The sequence below is a fragment of the Pan troglodytes genome, chromosome 1 (genome assembly GCF_028858775.2).
Source record: "Pan troglodytes isolate AG18354 chromosome 1, NHGRI_mPanTro3-v2.0_pri, whole genome shotgun sequence".
In the NCBI taxonomy this organism is placed as follows: Eukaryota; Metazoa; Chordata; class Mammalia; order Primates; family Hominidae; genus Pan; species Pan troglodytes.
In genome coordinates this window covers 44876255-44893815 of record NC_072398.2, presented here as the reverse complement: position 1 = coordinate 44893815, position 17561 = coordinate 44876255, and the positions used below count along the sequence as shown (strand labels likewise).

At 47.3% G+C, this 17561-nt stretch overlaps 1 protein-coding gene across 1 annotated transcript; it reads right to left on the bottom strand.

Annotated features, from left to right (window-relative positions):
* Window positions 1–51: 51 nt before the first annotated feature.
* Window positions 52–15884, bottom strand: GOLT1A (golgi transport 1A). The gene is made up of 5 exons (XM_016936683.4): window positions 15769–15884; window positions 4800–4891; window positions 3533–3711; window positions 1084–1147; window positions 52–385 (listed from the first exon to the last, which is right to left on the bottom strand). Exons 1-5 carry the CDS (start codon window positions 15791–15793, stop codon window positions 347–349), a joined length of 399 nt encoding a protein of 132 aa, XP_016792172.1. The 5' UTR covers window positions 15794–15884; the 3' UTR covers window positions 52–346.
* Window positions 15885–17561: the final 1677 nt, after the last annotated feature.

The window sequence follows — 17561 nt, the reverse complement described above, 5'->3', positions numbered from 1 at the left end:
ATAGGTGTGAGCCACCGCGCCCGGCCAAAGACGCCAACTCTGAGCCTTAGACACACGCACAACTTGGGAATTTAATCTTCACTTTTCCTCCCATAAATGTAGAGTGAGGGTGTGATGCCAGCCCCAGCCCAGTCTCCTTGGGGTCTGCATCTCTGCTTCCTGGCAGCCTCTTGAGTCGACTTGGGGATTTGACGTCAGTTGCTCAGCTCCATTCCTTCCTTCTGGACTTGGGGAGGTCCGGATATGTCGGGGAGTGAGTCAGTGCAGGGGACTGAGGGGGTGGTTCCCATTCTCCCTCTAGCCCCCTCAACCAATGATCCAAGTTCAAGGAGCTCATCTCTGTTGTTCAGACCATCGAGCTAGTGCCTTGAAGTCTCCGGAACAGCTGTGGGAGCCAAGAATCATTACTCCAGACAAAGGGTAGAGAGCAGATGCAATATCTAGTTATTACAGAGCTGGCCTTGAGAGCCAGGAGCTGTGCCAGGCGCAGATACGAGAGGGGCTGTAGGGGCTGTGTCCAGCTGGCGGTTGTGGTGGGGTGCTGGCTGTAGGGTCTCCCTGGGCTCCTCAGAGAGCTCACATTCTGCCAGGTGCTTCAGAGAAAGGGATAAGGAGGGGCAGGGGCTGGATACCAGTGGCTGTGCCTATCCCCAGGAGAGGACAAAATCTGCCACCTGCAGGACAGCTTTTCCTGCTGTCATCGGCTGTCATACATTCTCTCCATGCCTGGGGCCCGCACTTAGCCAGATCCCCAGAAATCTCAGGCATGTCCTGGCTGAGTCACCTAGAGTCTCTGTGTCTTCATTTCTTTGGCTGTAAACAGGAAGCTATTCATAGCTACCTGCCTCTACAGCCACACTCAGCTACAACTGCGTTTGGATCCCCTCTCCTCATGGGCTCTTGTCAAATGGAGAAGGTGCGGGGGGAAGAGGAGCCTAAAGCACCAAACCTGGGCTAGGGGGTCTGAGGGGAGACAGGGGAGAGGCCACTGCCCCTGGGGCAGCAGTTTTACCAGCTCCCCTCCGTGTGCTCCCCCTCACTCCCCAGGGTACGCCCGCAGGGCTGCAGGCATCATCTGCTTACCGCACCCAGGAAGGGGATGTTGCAGACATTGCCCAGGAAGCCGAAGGCGACCGGGAAAAAGCCCCTAGGAGCAGAGGGGAGAAGGGAGGAGTCAGTGATGGCCCAGGAAGGGAGGATAGAGGGCAGGAGGCTGAGGTCCACTGAAAGGTTCAAGCTCTGGCTTCCACACACCAGGGACAGGCTTGATTCTGCACTCCTGTGTTCCGAGAGACAGTCGAGTGACATGATTAAGAATGAAGGCCCCAGGGTCACACTCCTTGGGTTCACATCTTGGCTCTACCACTTACTGGCACCATATACACTCGGGCAAATTCCTTAACTTCTCTGAATCTCAATTTCCAGCCATAAAATGTGGCTAACAATAACAGTATCTACATCATAAGGCCATGTACAAAGAAATGCTCAGGAAGTGCTTATTTTTATTATTGTTACTGTCATGATTATGACTCTTCTGGCCTAAAGCTTTCTTCTCTTCCTGAGATCCACCTGCCCCGGGTGTCCTGGGCCCTGGGCGTCGGGGGCTGTTGGAAGCCATGCTCACCGTTACACTCCCTGGTGCCCTGGCTCCCCCAGGCACACAGCCACCCCTGCCTTTGGCAACCCTGCTCTCATCAAAGATACCCTGCCAAGGCCTGACTGCAGACACATGCGTGACCCCTCACAGGGCTTGGAGGTGACAAGGCTGGCATGGGAAGGGATCCCGGTGTGTGGCGGATGGGAAGGGAGATTTGAAATATGGATTCTGGCTGAGCCACTTCCTTACCATGGGCCTCAATTTTCCAAGGTTTCACTGCACTCTGAGGTCCCTGAGAGCTGTAATTTGTTTGCCTCCTGTGTTACTGCACAGTGTCTTTGTCAAGGCTGACTTTCAGTTTGAACTATTGAATTTGCTGCTGTCCCACTCCACTTTCTAAGCCCTCCATAAATGCTAACTGTTGTCAGAATTTATTTATGGGTCTTCCCTACTAAATTGTAAATTCCTTAGGAACTTTCTCCTCATTCAGTGCCACATCCTCACACCTGGCCCTGTATTTGGCATGCAGTAGGTGCTTATTATATATTTGACAATTTGAATAAGCGACTGTTTGAAAATGACATATATGTATATATATATATATATATATATATATATATATGTTTTTGTTTTTTTTTTTTGAGAGAGAGAGAGTCTCGGTCTGTCACCCAGGCTGGAGGCAGTGGTGTGATCTTGTCTCACTGCAACCTTCGCCCCCTGCGTTTAAGCAATTCTTGTGTCTCAGCCTCCCGAGTAGCTGGGATTACAGGCACTTGCCACCAAGCCCGGCTAATTTTTTTTTGTATTTTTAGTAGAAACAGGGTTTCACTATGTTGGCTAGTCTGTTCTCGAACTCCTGACCTCAAGTGATCCGCCTGCCTCGGCCTCCCAAAGTGCTGGGATTATAGGTGTGAGCCACTGCGCCTAGCCATAAAATGACATATTTGAATATGGAATAAATAGATGGCAGGTATGCATGAGAAAATTTAAAGCCACACTTCCCAAAGTCTCTGAGGCCTAGGCCATTCAGGCTAATCAGGGGGTTTCAGGGTTGCCTTCAGCAAACGGGGGCTCCTGTGAGAACCTGGGGATTCCTGACCCCCACACCTTTCCATGATTGCAGAAGCCATCATTCTTCCAGGGTCCATTGTCCCAATCCCACCCCTATTCTCTCTACACTACCGTGTAGACATATGAAGTCTTCCTTCCCACCCCCACTTTCTCTGAGACTCCTTCCTTCCTTTTCCTTCAGTACCCTCCAGTCTTCTCTTAGACCCTACCCATCCCTCAAGGCTTCTCTCAAGTCCTGCTTCCTCTATGACACTACCCTGGGCTCCCCTCTAAGTGCCTACAGGCCTGACAGTGGCCACACATCATGGCTGAGTTCCACCCTGCCTTTTCCCAGGCCCAGGGCTGACACAGGCCTGGCCAGGGGATGACACAGGGGTCAGGAGCCAGAGCTCCCTGGGTTAAGGGCGACCTTTTTCACATACTAGTTTGAGACTTTGGGCCGGGGGCAACTTCTCTGAGTGTTGGTTTCCTTATCTATGAAGTAGAGGATAATCCTATAGTGGGTTGTTGTGATAAAATAAGATGATGATCATGAGTGTGCCTGGAACATGTTAGCTCACTGCCCTTCCTCTCCGGCTGGATCACTGAGATTTGAGGGCAGGCCTCGTGTCTCTTCCCTGCTCACAGGCACAGTGCTGGGGGCACAGTGCTGGGAACACAGTCGGCACTCTATCAGTATTTGTTGATGGATGGGCTAATCCCTCCAAAGTACCCTTCAGCCTACTTTAGGGGGCCTTTCCAAGGTGTCCATGGTTCTCATCTCTTGCAGGATAAAGTCCCAGCTTCTGCACTCCCTGCTGGGGTGATCTCAGCCACTCAGACACTTTGGTGGGTCTGTCCAGGGTTATAGGGATTTGCACTCACTTAAAGAGGCTGAAGAATCCGTAGGTTTCCAGGAACATGCCGAGGAGGGGCCAGCGTAGGAGCACGATAACCACACCCCCCAGGAAGAAGCTGGTTCCCTTGAGTTTGTGCCGTTGGAAGAAGAACCAAAAGGTCTTCCTCAGGCCAATGATGAGGGACAGGCCCGTCAGGAACAGCAGCTGTAGGGGAGGGAGGGGAGCATGAAGCAAACCCACCAGCCCCCTGAGGAGTGGGGGACTTAGGCCTGGAGCCAGGCGGTGGGCTGGGACAGGATGTGCTAACTCTTCAAGACCATCTGAGCGAGGGCCATCCAGCAGTGTGGCAGAATCCCAGAGCCTTGATAAGTCTTGCTGGCTGGGAACAGGACTGCACAGAGGCAGGGGGATGGATGAGAAACCTTTGACGGTTTCTAGTTGCCTACCCAATTCCCTGGAGCCCAAGCATTTTTCATATGGGACTTGGTTTCTCACCATACCATCTGGGGAAGATGGAATCGGGAGGGATTTTTATTCCAAAGAAGTGAAGACTGAGGCCTAAGTAGGTTAGGCAGCCATACTGAAAGTCACACAGAACCTTCAGAGGCTCCACTCACTGCCTATAGAATAACCCTCCAGTCCCTCCCCTGGATGCCCTATCAATATCTTCAGCTTGGCTCCTAATGAATCCCTTAAGAGTGCCCAGGCTCTCATCAAATTGAACTCTCTGGTTTTCTTCCAGCATATCCCATGCTTCCCTGCTCCTTCCCCACACCTTTTCTCCTGCTGTTCCAATCCCCCTGGAAGTGCTTTATTCACCTCCACACCCATTTCCTTTCCAAATTCCTCTCCACCATTCTCCAATTCAGTGTGCCCTCTTTCCACTAAGCCCCTTGTTTCATACTAAATGTGTTTACCATGGCCCCTGCCTTCCTCCCAGCCATGTATGTCATGTTATATCTCTAGCCCTAGAGTGGGATTCAGATGGCAGGGACAGTGTCTGAGTCCTCTTAGAACCCCCAGGGTCTCGCCCAGAGCTCGGTGTGAGAATCCAGGTCCTCAGATTCTTGGTGCCAGCGGGCTCTGCGTCCATTTCCTGTGCCCTCCTCTGCCCAGGCTTGATGATGTCTGACCCCTGGATAGGCATGGTCTGAATAAACTTGGGATTTACTTAAGGGATTTATTTAAAGACTTAAATAAACTGTAAGTCTTTATTGCCAGGACTATCCTGGCAATAGAGACTTCAGAAAGGTTGGGGCAGGGGAGTGGGGACACAGGGCTGGGAGACTCACGTTTCCAAAGGCCAGGAGCACGGAATCAAAGTACAGGAGTGTTCCAAAGAGGATGAAGAAGATGCCGAAACCGGTGATCCCCACACCAATCTCTGCAATGGGCAAGGAGGTGGTGGAGGAAAGGGCTTTGGGGAGCAGGTGGGGACCCTGAAACTTCCCCCATTGCCACAGGACAGGTGCCCTCTATGGGGGTGACTCCACTTCCATCCAGGAATCTCAGCTTTCATGCTCTCAGGGGATGGTGGGATGGGAAGGGGAAGGTAGGATGGCATGAAGCTTTGTCTGGCACCTGGGAACTGTGCTGTCACTTCTGTCCTCACTGCAGCCCTGTGTGGAAGCTGGTGCTGCCCTGACCACTTTATACTCTCAGCCTCCTCTTGTCCTCAAAAGCCACATTATCCACATCAGTATCAGGGCTGAACATAGCATCTGCTGCCTCTGCTCCTGCCTTGTGCAACTGAAAACCACTGGAGCCCAGCCCACACTGCGCAGAAGGGAGCCACTGAAAACTCAGGACCACCAGCTCCAAAGAGCCTCAGAACCACCCAGCTCTCCTGGTCCTTACTCAAGAGGCTGGCCCGCCTGAGCAACTCTCCACACTGTCTCCTTCCTCCTCAGAATTGCCCTGTCTCCACTCTCAGGTGGTGACATTTCCCACTGGATTGGGAAAACAGAAGTCATCAGTTAGGAATGCATTCCTCTTCCCAGCTGGGACCTATATCCAAGACCCAAGCCTGCACCTGCTCCCATTGTCCTCCCTCCCTCCTGCAGCAGGCACCTTGCGGGCCCCCCACACACTCTTTGGCCAACTCTCATTTCGGCCCAGTGGCTTTGGGCAGTTCTGCTGAGGTTGGACCCACACTGACAATGAGCCCCCATTCCCAAGGTTTGACAGTAAGCCCCCATTCCCAAGGTTTGTAAGTGTCTCAGGGCATTCTTTGAAGCTGCAGGAGTTCATTCAGAGCCAGCAAGCGTAGCCTAGAAGTGCAGGACATGAAGGCCCCCTCGTTTGGTCAAGGGCTACATTTTTGACATTTTGATAAACATATTTCAGATCGCTCCCCTCAAGACGAGTTGTACAATAACCGGATATATAGTTCCTTTTTTCCTTAACCCTCTCCAGCACCCAGAATTGTTCATTTTACTTATCTTTGCCACTATGATAGTCAATAAATAAAAATTCATTCTGTTGCTTTGTTTTTAAATTGTTACCTTTTTAAGTTTTAAATTGTGGCAACGTGCACATAAAATGAGACTTACCATCTAACCATTTAAAAATGTACAGTTCAGTGGTATTAAGCGCATCTCCTGAATTCTTCATCTTGCAAAGCTGAAACTCTACACCCATTAAACAGTAGCTCCCCATTCCCCTCCCACCAGCCTCCAACAACCACCATTTTACTTTCTCTATGAATTTTTGACTACTCTGGGAACCTCCTATAAGTGGAATCATACAATATTTGTCTTTTTGTGACTGTCTTATTTCACTTATCATAACGTTCTCAAGGTTCCTTCATGTTGTAGCATGTGTCTGAATTTTCTTCCTTTTTAAAACAGAATAATAGTCCATTGCTATCTGTACCCTGCATTTTGTTGATCCATTCATCTGTTGATGGACATCTGGGTGGCTTCCACCCATCTCTTACCTATTGTAAATAGTGTTACCATAAATATGAGCGTAAGAAAATATCTCTTCAAGACACTGCTTCCGATCCTTTCAGGTATATACCCCACAAAGTGGAATTAACGGAATTATACTGGATCACATGGTAATTCTATTTTTAATTCTTTGAGGAATTGCCATTTTGTTTTCCATTGTGACTGCACCATTTAACATTCCCAGCAACAGTACACAAGAGTTCTAATTTCTCCACATCTTGCCAATACTTTATCTGTTTTGTTTTGTTTTGATAGCAGCCATGCTAATGGGTATAAGGTAGTATACATTGTGGTTTTGACTTACATTTCCCTAATGATTAATGATTAATGATCTTTTCATGTGCTTGTTAGCTGTGTGTATATCTTCTTTGGAGAATTGTCTAGTTAAGTCCTTTGCCTATTTTTTAAACAGGTTGTTCTTTTTGTTGTTGAGTTGTAGGAGTTCTTTATATATTTTGGATATTAACTATGTAGTGTATGATTTGCAAATATTTCCTCCCACTCTGTAGGTTACCTTTCAGTCTGTTGACTGTGTCCTTTGATGCAGTGAAGTTTTAAATTTTGATGTAGTCTGATTGATGTCTTTTTTTTCTTTTGTTGTCTGTGCTTTTCATGTCATAACCTAGAAATCATTATCAAATCCAGTGCTGTAATGCTTTCCCCTATGTTTTATTCTAAGAGTTTTATAGTTTTAGCTCTTATTTTTAGGGCTTTGATCTGCTTTGAGTTACTTTTTGCAGATAGTATAAGGTAAGGATCCACCTGCATCTTTTGCATGTGGATATCCAGTTTTCCCAGCACTATCTGTTAGAAAGACTGTTCTTTCCCCATTTCATGGTCTTGATGCCCTCGTCAAAAATTTTACTGGACTTGTTAGAATCAGTTCTCATAACCTCTATGAAATTGGTATTATTATTATGCTTTTGCAGATAGTTGTTAAAAGTGAGGGGAAAAATTATTCTGGTGTTTAGAGGCAGAATTGTAAAAACAAAAACAAAATTATCAAGACTAGATTTACTGGCTGAGTTTTATTTACAACTGAAAGAAAATGAAACAACATAATCATCTTCTGGGTAGTTAATCCATCATCTGTTGCTATGCAGATTTTAAGAGGATTAGGATCAATTCCAATACAGAAAAAAGGTCAAAGAGCTTCTTTAAAAGAACCATCAAAAATACAGCAATGAAGCCAGGTGCTCAATGGCTCACACCTGTAATCCCAGCACTTTGGGAGGCTGATGTGGGTGGATCACTTGAAGTCAGGAGTTCAAGGCCAGCCTGGCCAACATGGTGAAACCCCGTCTCTACTAAAAATACAAAAATTAGCTGGGCATGGTGGCATGCGTCTCTAGTCCCAGCTACATGGGAGGCTGAGGCAGGAGAATTGCTTGAACCCGGGAGGTGGAGGTTGCAGTGAGCCGAGATTATGCCACTGCACTCCAGCCTGGGTAACAAGAGCAAAACTCCATCTCAAAAAAAAAGAAAAAAGAAAAATACAGTGATAAGATCTAGCATTCAAATTATAGACTGAAACCTTGCTCAACTCATAGTCTGGTATCATGCCAGTCTTACTGGATCTCACTTTTGGCAGAAGCTGGATTTTGTTGGGACCCAGTGTAACATAATTTCTCTCAACATATCACCCAGCTGCCCAGAATCCATTTTCTACTAAAAGCTGATTCCTTGTGTTCCTGACAAGCCTCGTGATCTATTTGGGCTTGTTTCCTACTTCTACCTCCTCCTGCTGGCCTGAATTAAATCTCTTAGAAGCTGGGACAGCTCAGCAGAATATCACCCCCGTGGGTCATGATGAAGGTTGTGTTTTGTCAACATTTCCATCCTCAGAGACAACACATCGAGAATCTAGAGTTACATCTACCTGAATTACCAAGATAATTTCGTGTAGGTCAGAATATTGTGGAGGAAGACCACAGTCATCTTTCTTTAACCCAAATGATAAAAGTGTTTTAGGTTTTTATGCTTGTTATAAAATATCTGTTGTTGGCTTATGCCTGCCATAAAAACATCTGTCATTGATTTCAGCTCTGACTATACACCCTTTCCTCCCCCTCAGTAGGTGTATTTGTGTGGAAACACGATGTGCACATTTTACGGGGTTTTCACTTCGTTTTGTTGAACTTTCTATATGTTCATCCTGCACACACTTAAGAACAGCCTCATACTCATTTTGTAGAAACAGCGTAAGTTTCTCACATTCACACATGATGTCCATTCTCCTGTTTATTCCTTCTTCTTCTGCAGCTGTGATTTGCTGGCTGGCATAGTTATCCCTCCTCCACCTGTTCTACACTCTTCTTTAAGGGCAGATGCAATTCCAGGACTCTCCTGTGATGGGGGCAGCCTTCTTTATGGGCCACACTTAGGGCTCTCAGTGCTCAGTGGGACACGAAACCCCACAGAAAAGGGTCAGAAACTCTGTTTCTCACACACAAGCTTCAGACCCGCCTTTGCCTCTTGCCTCTGGAGTAGCTTAGCTATTTTAGTCAAGTTATCCAGCCAGAGGTTGCTCCTAAAGTTCTTTTTCAGGCAGCAACCATGGCAGAAAGAGCGGAGGGGTGGGGATGTCATACAGATGCCCCCAGGAGTGACAGGCATGCCTGCCCGGCACGGTCCCCGTGATCCAGACAGATTGGGTAGCGCGCCCTCTGCTGGAGGCGGCCAGGGCTGTCACGCCTATACCCAGCCGAAAAAAGCTGGAAGGCCAAGGTAACTTCAGGGAGGCCTGGCTCTCCAGGCACCACCTAGAAGTGGAGACCTCCCCAGACCTCAGAAACCAGCTTTAGATCTCCCTGGCAAGGTACACTGATGGCTGCACTGGTGCCCTTGTTTAGCTCCTTGCTCTGCAACTCCCGAGTTGCTGCCAAGAAGAGCCCACGGCCACCTGATACAGACAAGCCAGGCTTCCCTGACTCCCCAGTTTGTGGCTCACTTTAAGAAAAGCCAGGTTCAATGTCTTTCTTGCTCCAGAAATCAGCTACAGCTCCAAGAAAACAATATCTCATGGAGCAGGCAGATGAGTCCTTCTGGCCTCAGGCACACAGTGAGTCTCAGAACATCATCGTCTTTTTTCCTCCTTTTCCTTTTCTTAAAGCAATCACACATGTACAGGAAACTTGCAAGTACAGTACAAAGAATATTTTTCTTGAACCATTTGAAAGTAGTTGCCACCTCATACCTCATCACCCCTGAATGCTCTGGTGTGGTTTTTAAAACTCCTGGACACTAAGGACATGAATAGACAATTCTCAAAAGAAGATATACAAACAGCCAACAAACATGAAAAAATGCCCAACATCACTAATGATCAGGGAAGTGCAAATCAAAACCACAATGTGATACCACCTTACTCCTGCAAGAATGGCCATAATCAAAAAACAAACAAACAAAAATAAATGTTGGCGTGGATGTGGTGAACAGGGAACACTTCTACACTGCTGGTGGGAATGTAAACTAGAATAACCACTATGGAAAACAGTGTGGAGATTCCTTAAAGAACTAAAAGTAGAACTACCATTTCATCCAGCAATCCCACTACTGGGTATCTCCCCGGAGGAAAATAAATCATTATACGGAAAACATACTTGCACATGCCTGTTTCTAGCAGCACAGTTTGGAATTGCAAAAATATGAAACCAGCCCAAATGCCCATTAGTCAACGAGTGTATAAATAAATTGTGATGTGTATATATATACACACATATACATATATATGTATACATATATACACATGTATGTATATATGTGTGTATCTATACACATACACACACGTATACATATATGTATATATGTGTATCTATACACATACACACGTATACATATGTGTGTATATATGTATACATATGTGTGTATATATGTATACATATGTGTGTGTGTATATATATATATCATGAACTACTACTCAGTCACAAAAAGGAATGAAATAATGGCATTCGCAGCAACCTGGACGGATGGAATTGGAGATCATTATTCTAAGTGAAGTGACTCCGGAATGGAAAAGCAAACATCATATGTTTTCACTCACAAGTGGGAGCTAAGCAATGAGGATGCAAAGGCATAAGAATGATACAACAGACTTTGGGGACTCATGGGAAAGGGTAGGAGGGGGCTGAAGGATACAAGACTACACATTGGGTACAGTGTACACTGCTCGGGTGATGGGTGCACCAAAATCTCAGAAATCACACTAAAGAACTTATTCATGTAACCAACCACCTGTTCCCCAAAAACCTATTGAAATAAACAAGCAAACAAAAAATTCTCCTAGACAGCCAACATACAGCCATCAAAATTGGGACACTAACATTGATATGTGACTATCCTCCAACCCTCAGACTCCATTTAAGTTTCATCAGTTACTCCAGTAGCATCATTTATAGCAAAATAATCCAGTTCATCATTCTGTGTGGTATTTAATGATCATGTCTCTTTAAACTCTTCTGTCTGGAACAGCTCCTTGGTCTTTCCTTGGCATGACCTTGACACTTTTGAAGATTCAGGCCACTTATTCTGTAGCCATCCCTCCATTTGGGTTTGTCGGATGTTTCCTCACGACTAGATTCGGGTTATGCATCTTAGGCAGAAATAGCACAAGATGTGATGCTGTATTTTTCTCACTGCATCCTGGTAGGTGGTGCAAGATGTCAATTTGCCCCATAGCTGATAATGTTTCTTTATTCTTAAGGCAGTATCTGCCAGGCCCCTCACCACCCCATCCCTGACCCTGCAGGGGATGCTTTGCCTATGATACTTTGTACCAGGCCACCCCTAGTGTGAACACCCTTCTCACCCTGCTGGGGTTCTAACACCCCACTCTGGGCACCCCCTTCTCTGTGTTAAACCTAATGGCTTTAAGACTGAATTGTTCAGGAAGAGGAAGGAGGGAAATAAGGAGAGAAAGAGCCTCATTCACTTTTTAAAATTAGCAATAGTGATTGATAGTGTAATGAACATACTGGGCCAGGCACAGTCTAAGCACATATATGCTTTAAGTATATTAACACATTTAATTTTCATAACTACCTGTGACATAGGTACTACTATTAGCACCATTTCACAAACAAAACTGAAACACAGAGGTTAAGTCACTTGCCTGAGGATACACAGCAGCTGGCAGAAGCAGGATTTGAACTTAGTCTTGAGCTCCAAACAGTGCCTTTTGGGCAGGCACGGTGGTTTACACCTATAATCCCAACACTTTGGGACGCCGAGGTGGGTGGATCATCACCTGAGGTCAGGAGTTCGAGACCAGCCTGGCCAACATGATGAAACCCCGTCTCTACTAAAAATACAAAAAAATTAGCCGGTGAGGTGGCGGGCACTTGTAACCCCAGCTACTTGGGAGGCTGAGGCAGGAGAATCGCTTGAACCCGGGAGGCAGAGGTTGCAGTGAGCCAAGATCATGCCATTGCACTCTAGCCTGGGCAACAAGAGTGAAACTCCATCTCAAAAAACAAAAACAAAACAAAACAAAAAATAAAAAGTGCCTTTAACCAACCCAGTCCAGTCCACTTCCGCAGGCAATGCTCTTGCCTTGGCCATTAATGACCTCCATGTTACCAGATCCAATGGGCAGGTGTGAACCATCATCTGTTAGAACTGACCACTCCCGTGTTGAAACAGCCTTTCTCTTGGTTTGTGCACAACACGTTCTTGATTTTCTTCCTACTGCTCTAACTGCCCTTTCTCTGTCTCCTCTGCCAGCTCCTACTTCTCTCTCTCTTCTTGGGATTTGAATTGCACAGGGCTTGTGCCCAAGCTCACTTCTCTTCTCATTCTATTTCCACATGTATTCCCATGTGTTTATTTTTGTTTTTAATTTTATCTTAAAGCTGGGATCTCGCTCTGTTGCCTAGGCTGGAGTGCAATGGCACAATCATAGCTCACTGCAGCCTTGAACTCCTGGGCTCAAGGGATCCTTCTACCTCAGTCTCCTGAGTAGCTGGGACTACAGGCACTTGGCCACCATGCCCAGCTAATTTTTTTTAATTGGTTTAAATTTTTTTGTTGTTGAGACAGGGGTTTTGCAATGTGCTCAGGCTGGTCTTGAACTCCTGGCCTCAAGCGATCCTCCCAAAGTGCTGAGATTACAGGCATGAGCCACCACACCCAGCCTCTCATGTCTTTAAACATCCCTTGTATGCTGATGACACTGATGTCTCTCTTTCTAGTCCATGCCTCTCTTTCTAGTCCATGCCTCTCTTTGGGCTTTGAAACTCATATCTAGCTGCTTACTTGGCATATCTGCCTGGTTTTCTCTCAGCCATCTTGAACTGGGCTAATCTTGAATCCCAAACTGGTCTATTTATCTTCCCTCCTTCAACTTGTGCCTCCCTTGGTTGTCCTCAAATGAGTAAACATGTCACCACCGCCCACCCCACCACTTAACGCAGAAGCCCACCCCTCCCCCATGAAATCCACAGCTAAGTTTTCTTTTCTTCTTCCAAGATACATGTTGAAAGCTGTCCATTTCTCTCCATTCTTAACACCTAATTCCCGGCCATGATCATCTCTTTCCTGGACGTATGCAGCAGCCCCCATTTGACCTCCTGCTTTATTCCTGCACCCTCCCAGTCCTTCTCCACACGGCGCTCAAAGGTCTTGCAAAACATACAACCTGATCATGTTAGCATACTGCCTAGACTCCTTCACGGCTGCCCACTGAGATTAGACTGCAGCAGAGCCTTCTCATCCACACCACAGCTCACAGGCCCTGCCTGGTGGGGCCCAGGCCTGCCTGTCCACCTCATCTCCTGCCACTGTCCCTATTGCCTGCCATGCTCCAACCACACTGTTCTCCATGGCTTCCATGTGAGCCCTCTTGACTCAGGGCCTTCGTACATGCAGTTTCCCGGTCTCCAACACCCTGCCTCTCACTTGTTACTTGACAATGCATCCTCATCATTCAGGTCTCAGCTGAAATGTCAGTTGCTCAGGGAAAGCTGGTCCACTCTGTTCCCTGACCTAAATCCCTCATTTCTCTCTCTCACAGGACTTGCTTATCATATTTGGTAAGAGTATATTACTTGCAGGCTAATTGGTTTAACAAAGTGTCAGCATGCCACTGGGTTGAGGACCCCACCCACCTCTCTCTATATTTTTATTCGCCAGGTCCATGATTCTCAACTGGGCTGAGGGGATTGTGGGTGGGGAGGCGGGGTGCGGGATGGAAATTTGTTTCCCAGGGGACATCTGGCAATGTTTGAAGACATTTTTTATTGTCACAACTTGGAGTGGGGGTGCTACTGGCATGTAGTGGATAGAGGCCAGGGATGCTGCTAATATCCTATAATGTACAGGACAGGCCCCCGCAACAAAGAATTATCCTGCCCCAAAAATGTCAATAGCGGGGAGGTGAGAAACTGTGCCTGCCCTCGGTGATCTCATGGATGCTCATAGTCCTAAAAACCATGTATATGCAGATTATTCCCACATTTCTGTCTCCAGCCCAGGCCTCTACCTGGAACTCCAGACTCACATACCCAACTACCTACCTGACATCTCACCCGGATGTCTAACAGCACAAACAAACTCAACACATCTAAAGCCCAATTCCTGCTTCCCCCCACTCAACCCTTCCCATTGCACAGGATAAAAAATATACAAGGCATTCTTGACTCCTCTTTCTCTCACACCCTATATCCAAACCGTCAGCAAATCCTCAGCACTTTCCTCAAGGCAGATCCAGCATGGACCACGCCCCACTAATCTCCTGCTAACACCTTGGTCTCCTCCACCTTCACACACTCAGGACTGGCTTCCCTGGCTGGGCGCGGTGGCTCATGCCTGTAATCCCAGCACTTTGGGAGGCTCAGGCGGGTGGATCACTTGAGAAGTCAGGAGTTCGAGACCAACCTGGTAAACGTGGAGAAACCCCATCTCTACTAAAAATACAAAAATTAGCCAGGTGTGGTGGTGGGTGCCCGTAACCCCAGCTACTTAGGAGGCTGAGGCAGGAGAATCGCTTGAACCCAGGAGGTGGAGGTTGCAGTGAGCAGAGATCATGCCACTGTACTCCAACCTGAGCGACAGAGTGAGACTCTGTCTCAAAAAAAAAAAAAAAAAAAAAGAACTGGCTTCCCTGCTGCTGCCTTCATACCTCCACAGTCTATTCTCAACCCAGCACCCAGAATGATCTTTTAAACATAGAAATAGAACGTATCACACCATAGCACAAAACCAAGGTCATTACCATAGTCTATAAGTCTCCAGTGTCCTGACCCCTCAGTGACATCCCTGACCTAAACTCCTATGATTCTCCCCTCACCTCACTTTGCTCCAGGTATACCCATCTCCTTGTTGTTCTTCAAACACACCAAGTATGCTAATGCCTCAGGGCCTTTGCACTGCCTGTCCCTGCTTCCTGAACATTTCCCCTCCAGAGAGCTGCGTGGCTTTGCTTCCTCACTTCCTATAGATCTCTGAAAAAAGATCTGAGTAAAGGCTCACCTTCTCAGTGAGGCTTCCCTGACCACTCTATATAAAATAGCGACCCCTCCTACCTCGAACTCCATAGCCTCCTCTTGTTTTATTTTCATCTGGAGGACTTACCATCTTGTGATATACTATATACTTCTTTCTGTTAATTACCTGTCTCCCCTCTCTAGAATGTAAGCAGGGAGTCAGTTTCATTTAATGTTGGACACTCTATATCCAACACAGTGCTTGGCACACAGCAGAGACAAATCTGTTGAGTGAACAAAAGAATGTTGTCACCAATTCTCAGATGAAAAACCAAGGCTCAGAGGCTTTAAGTAACTCACCCAAATGAAGCCCACAGAGCCACGGTTCTTCCCATGGCCCCAGACTTGTTCCAAGACCTCCTCCCTACCTCTTCCCCCAAAAGAAGGGGAAGGATGTTTAGGAGTGAGGGTATGGTGGTTTGGTCAGGGGAGTGGAGTTTAGTTTTTTATAAGAAGCCCCCAGGGCCACAGGAGACCTTGATGGTGTGGGGAAAGATGTCTGAATGGGCAGAGGCCTCCTGAGTCCACCTTTGTGGCAACCCAGTTCTAAGAACCCGGGATGGGAAAGGGGTCAGTGTGAATGGGAAACCTGCCAGGCCCCCTGGGCACCAGCCTCTAGCTACCTGTGGGCCCTGAGCAACTCCCACCCGCTGGAGGGTAGGGAGCCACACCCCACCCTGCCTGCTGCCCCAGGGTGCCAGCACAGCATCTCCCAGCCCCTGGCTCCAGAGGTCACGCTTGTGGTGACAGAGAGCCCAGCTGGGAGAGAGAGCCAGCCGGCAGGGAGCCTGGCCTGGATAGCCCATTGCAGCCCCGCTCATCTCACTTACTCTGCCATTCGGTGATGGAGATCATGCCGCACTCAGCCTGGGGGGCCTTCCGGGTGGAAGCGGGCAAGTGGAGCGTGGCCCAGAGGACGCAGCTGGCACATGGTCACGGGAAGCTGACCCTTGGTTAAGTTGGGAAATGAGCCTGTGGCAAATCATTAACTCTCCCTCCAGCCCCCGCTCCACCCCCGCACACCACGCAGGTGCTTCTACTCGCCGGCTCCCTCCTCCCGTTTTCCGGTAGGGCAATGCCCCGCCCCTCCACCTGCCGCGCCTGCCCGGGGAAGGCACCGCCCACCTGACCCTTTCCTCGCACCGCGCGGTGTTCTGCGGCTCTCGTCTGCTCCGCGAAACTTAGATTGTATGTGGAAGCATTGGAATCTAGGGGGTGCTCAAGTTTCTTGCTTGGTTTGATAGTGTGGGAAGAGTTGGCATCTGCGCATCCCTTTGGGAATGTACTAAATTCATCTTGAAAGTCAAGCTTTTTGCTCTCTGCTATTGCACATGCTAGGCGCTGGGAGGCGATGAGCGACTGAGCACAAAGCCTGTTGTTGACCTAATGGCAGAGCCAGATCGGGTTAAATCAATGGCAAAAGCGCCATGGGGGAAGTTAGACATGAAGGTCTTCGACCTCCTTTCCCCAAGCGGCGTCCAAGCTTTGGACTGACTGTGATGTTGAGCTATGGAAGACAAAGCCCTGAATTTGGGGTTGGGGCAGGACTGGACAATTTAGGGGGCCTGGTTCTAGTCTACCCAACAGCTGTGTAGACATGGATTCGTCCTTTGGGCCTGCAAAAAGAGAGGCAGTTAGTTCCTAACATCCTTTTTTCCCATCGCAGAGCAGTGGTTCTGACGTGGCATTGACGCCAGGAGAGCCAACATCCACTTTGCAATGTCTTCTGTGTCCAGAAATGAAGAAATGAATTTCAAAGATGATATGACTAATCTACATACATCATTTAAAAATGCAAATAGGCCTGGCATACAAAATGCATTATGTCTGTAATCCCAGCATTTTGGGAGGCCAAGGCAGGAGGATTGCTTGAGCCCAGGAGTTTGAGACCAGCCTGAGCAACATAGTGAGACCTTGTCTCTACAATAATAAAAATAAAAAATTAGCCAGATGTGGTGGTACCTGCCTGTAGTCCCAGCTACTGGGGAGGCTAAGGTAGGAGGATTGCTTGAGCCCAGAAGGTCGAGGCTGCGATGAGCTGTGATCAAGCCATGCACTCCAGCCTGGGTAGCAGAGCGAGATCCTGTCTCAAAAAAAACAAACCAAACAACAACAACAAAACCAAGGAAAGCTAACATAATTTTTTAAAAAGAAACAAAAAGATAAATTATAATTAAACATGATGTCTTTCAATATATAAATGTTCAGGCAAGACTTACCAGAAGACATAAATGAAATAGGCAGATTGCTTGCACCCACACATAATATATGTTTGAATTTAAGAGAAATAGAAGATGAGCCATTCTATGCAAAAACAAAAATCACACACATGCAAGAAAAGGAAAGAGTAGCAGGAAGTGAACATAGAATAAAAACTGTTAGATAAGGAATAACAGACCAGACGTACTTGCATATGATGAGAGGGAAAGCATCTTAATTGAAATAGGGATAACATAGCAAGGCAAATTAGAGAGCACAAGGTGGAGATAATATAGAAGTATGATGTGCATGCAAAGGAACTCAGTCTTAGGTATGTGTGTATTGTCAAAATAGCTCCCATGGAATGGGGTCGCCATAGAGTACCACAGACACATCAACCTCTGTCTTGAAACATATCAGCGTT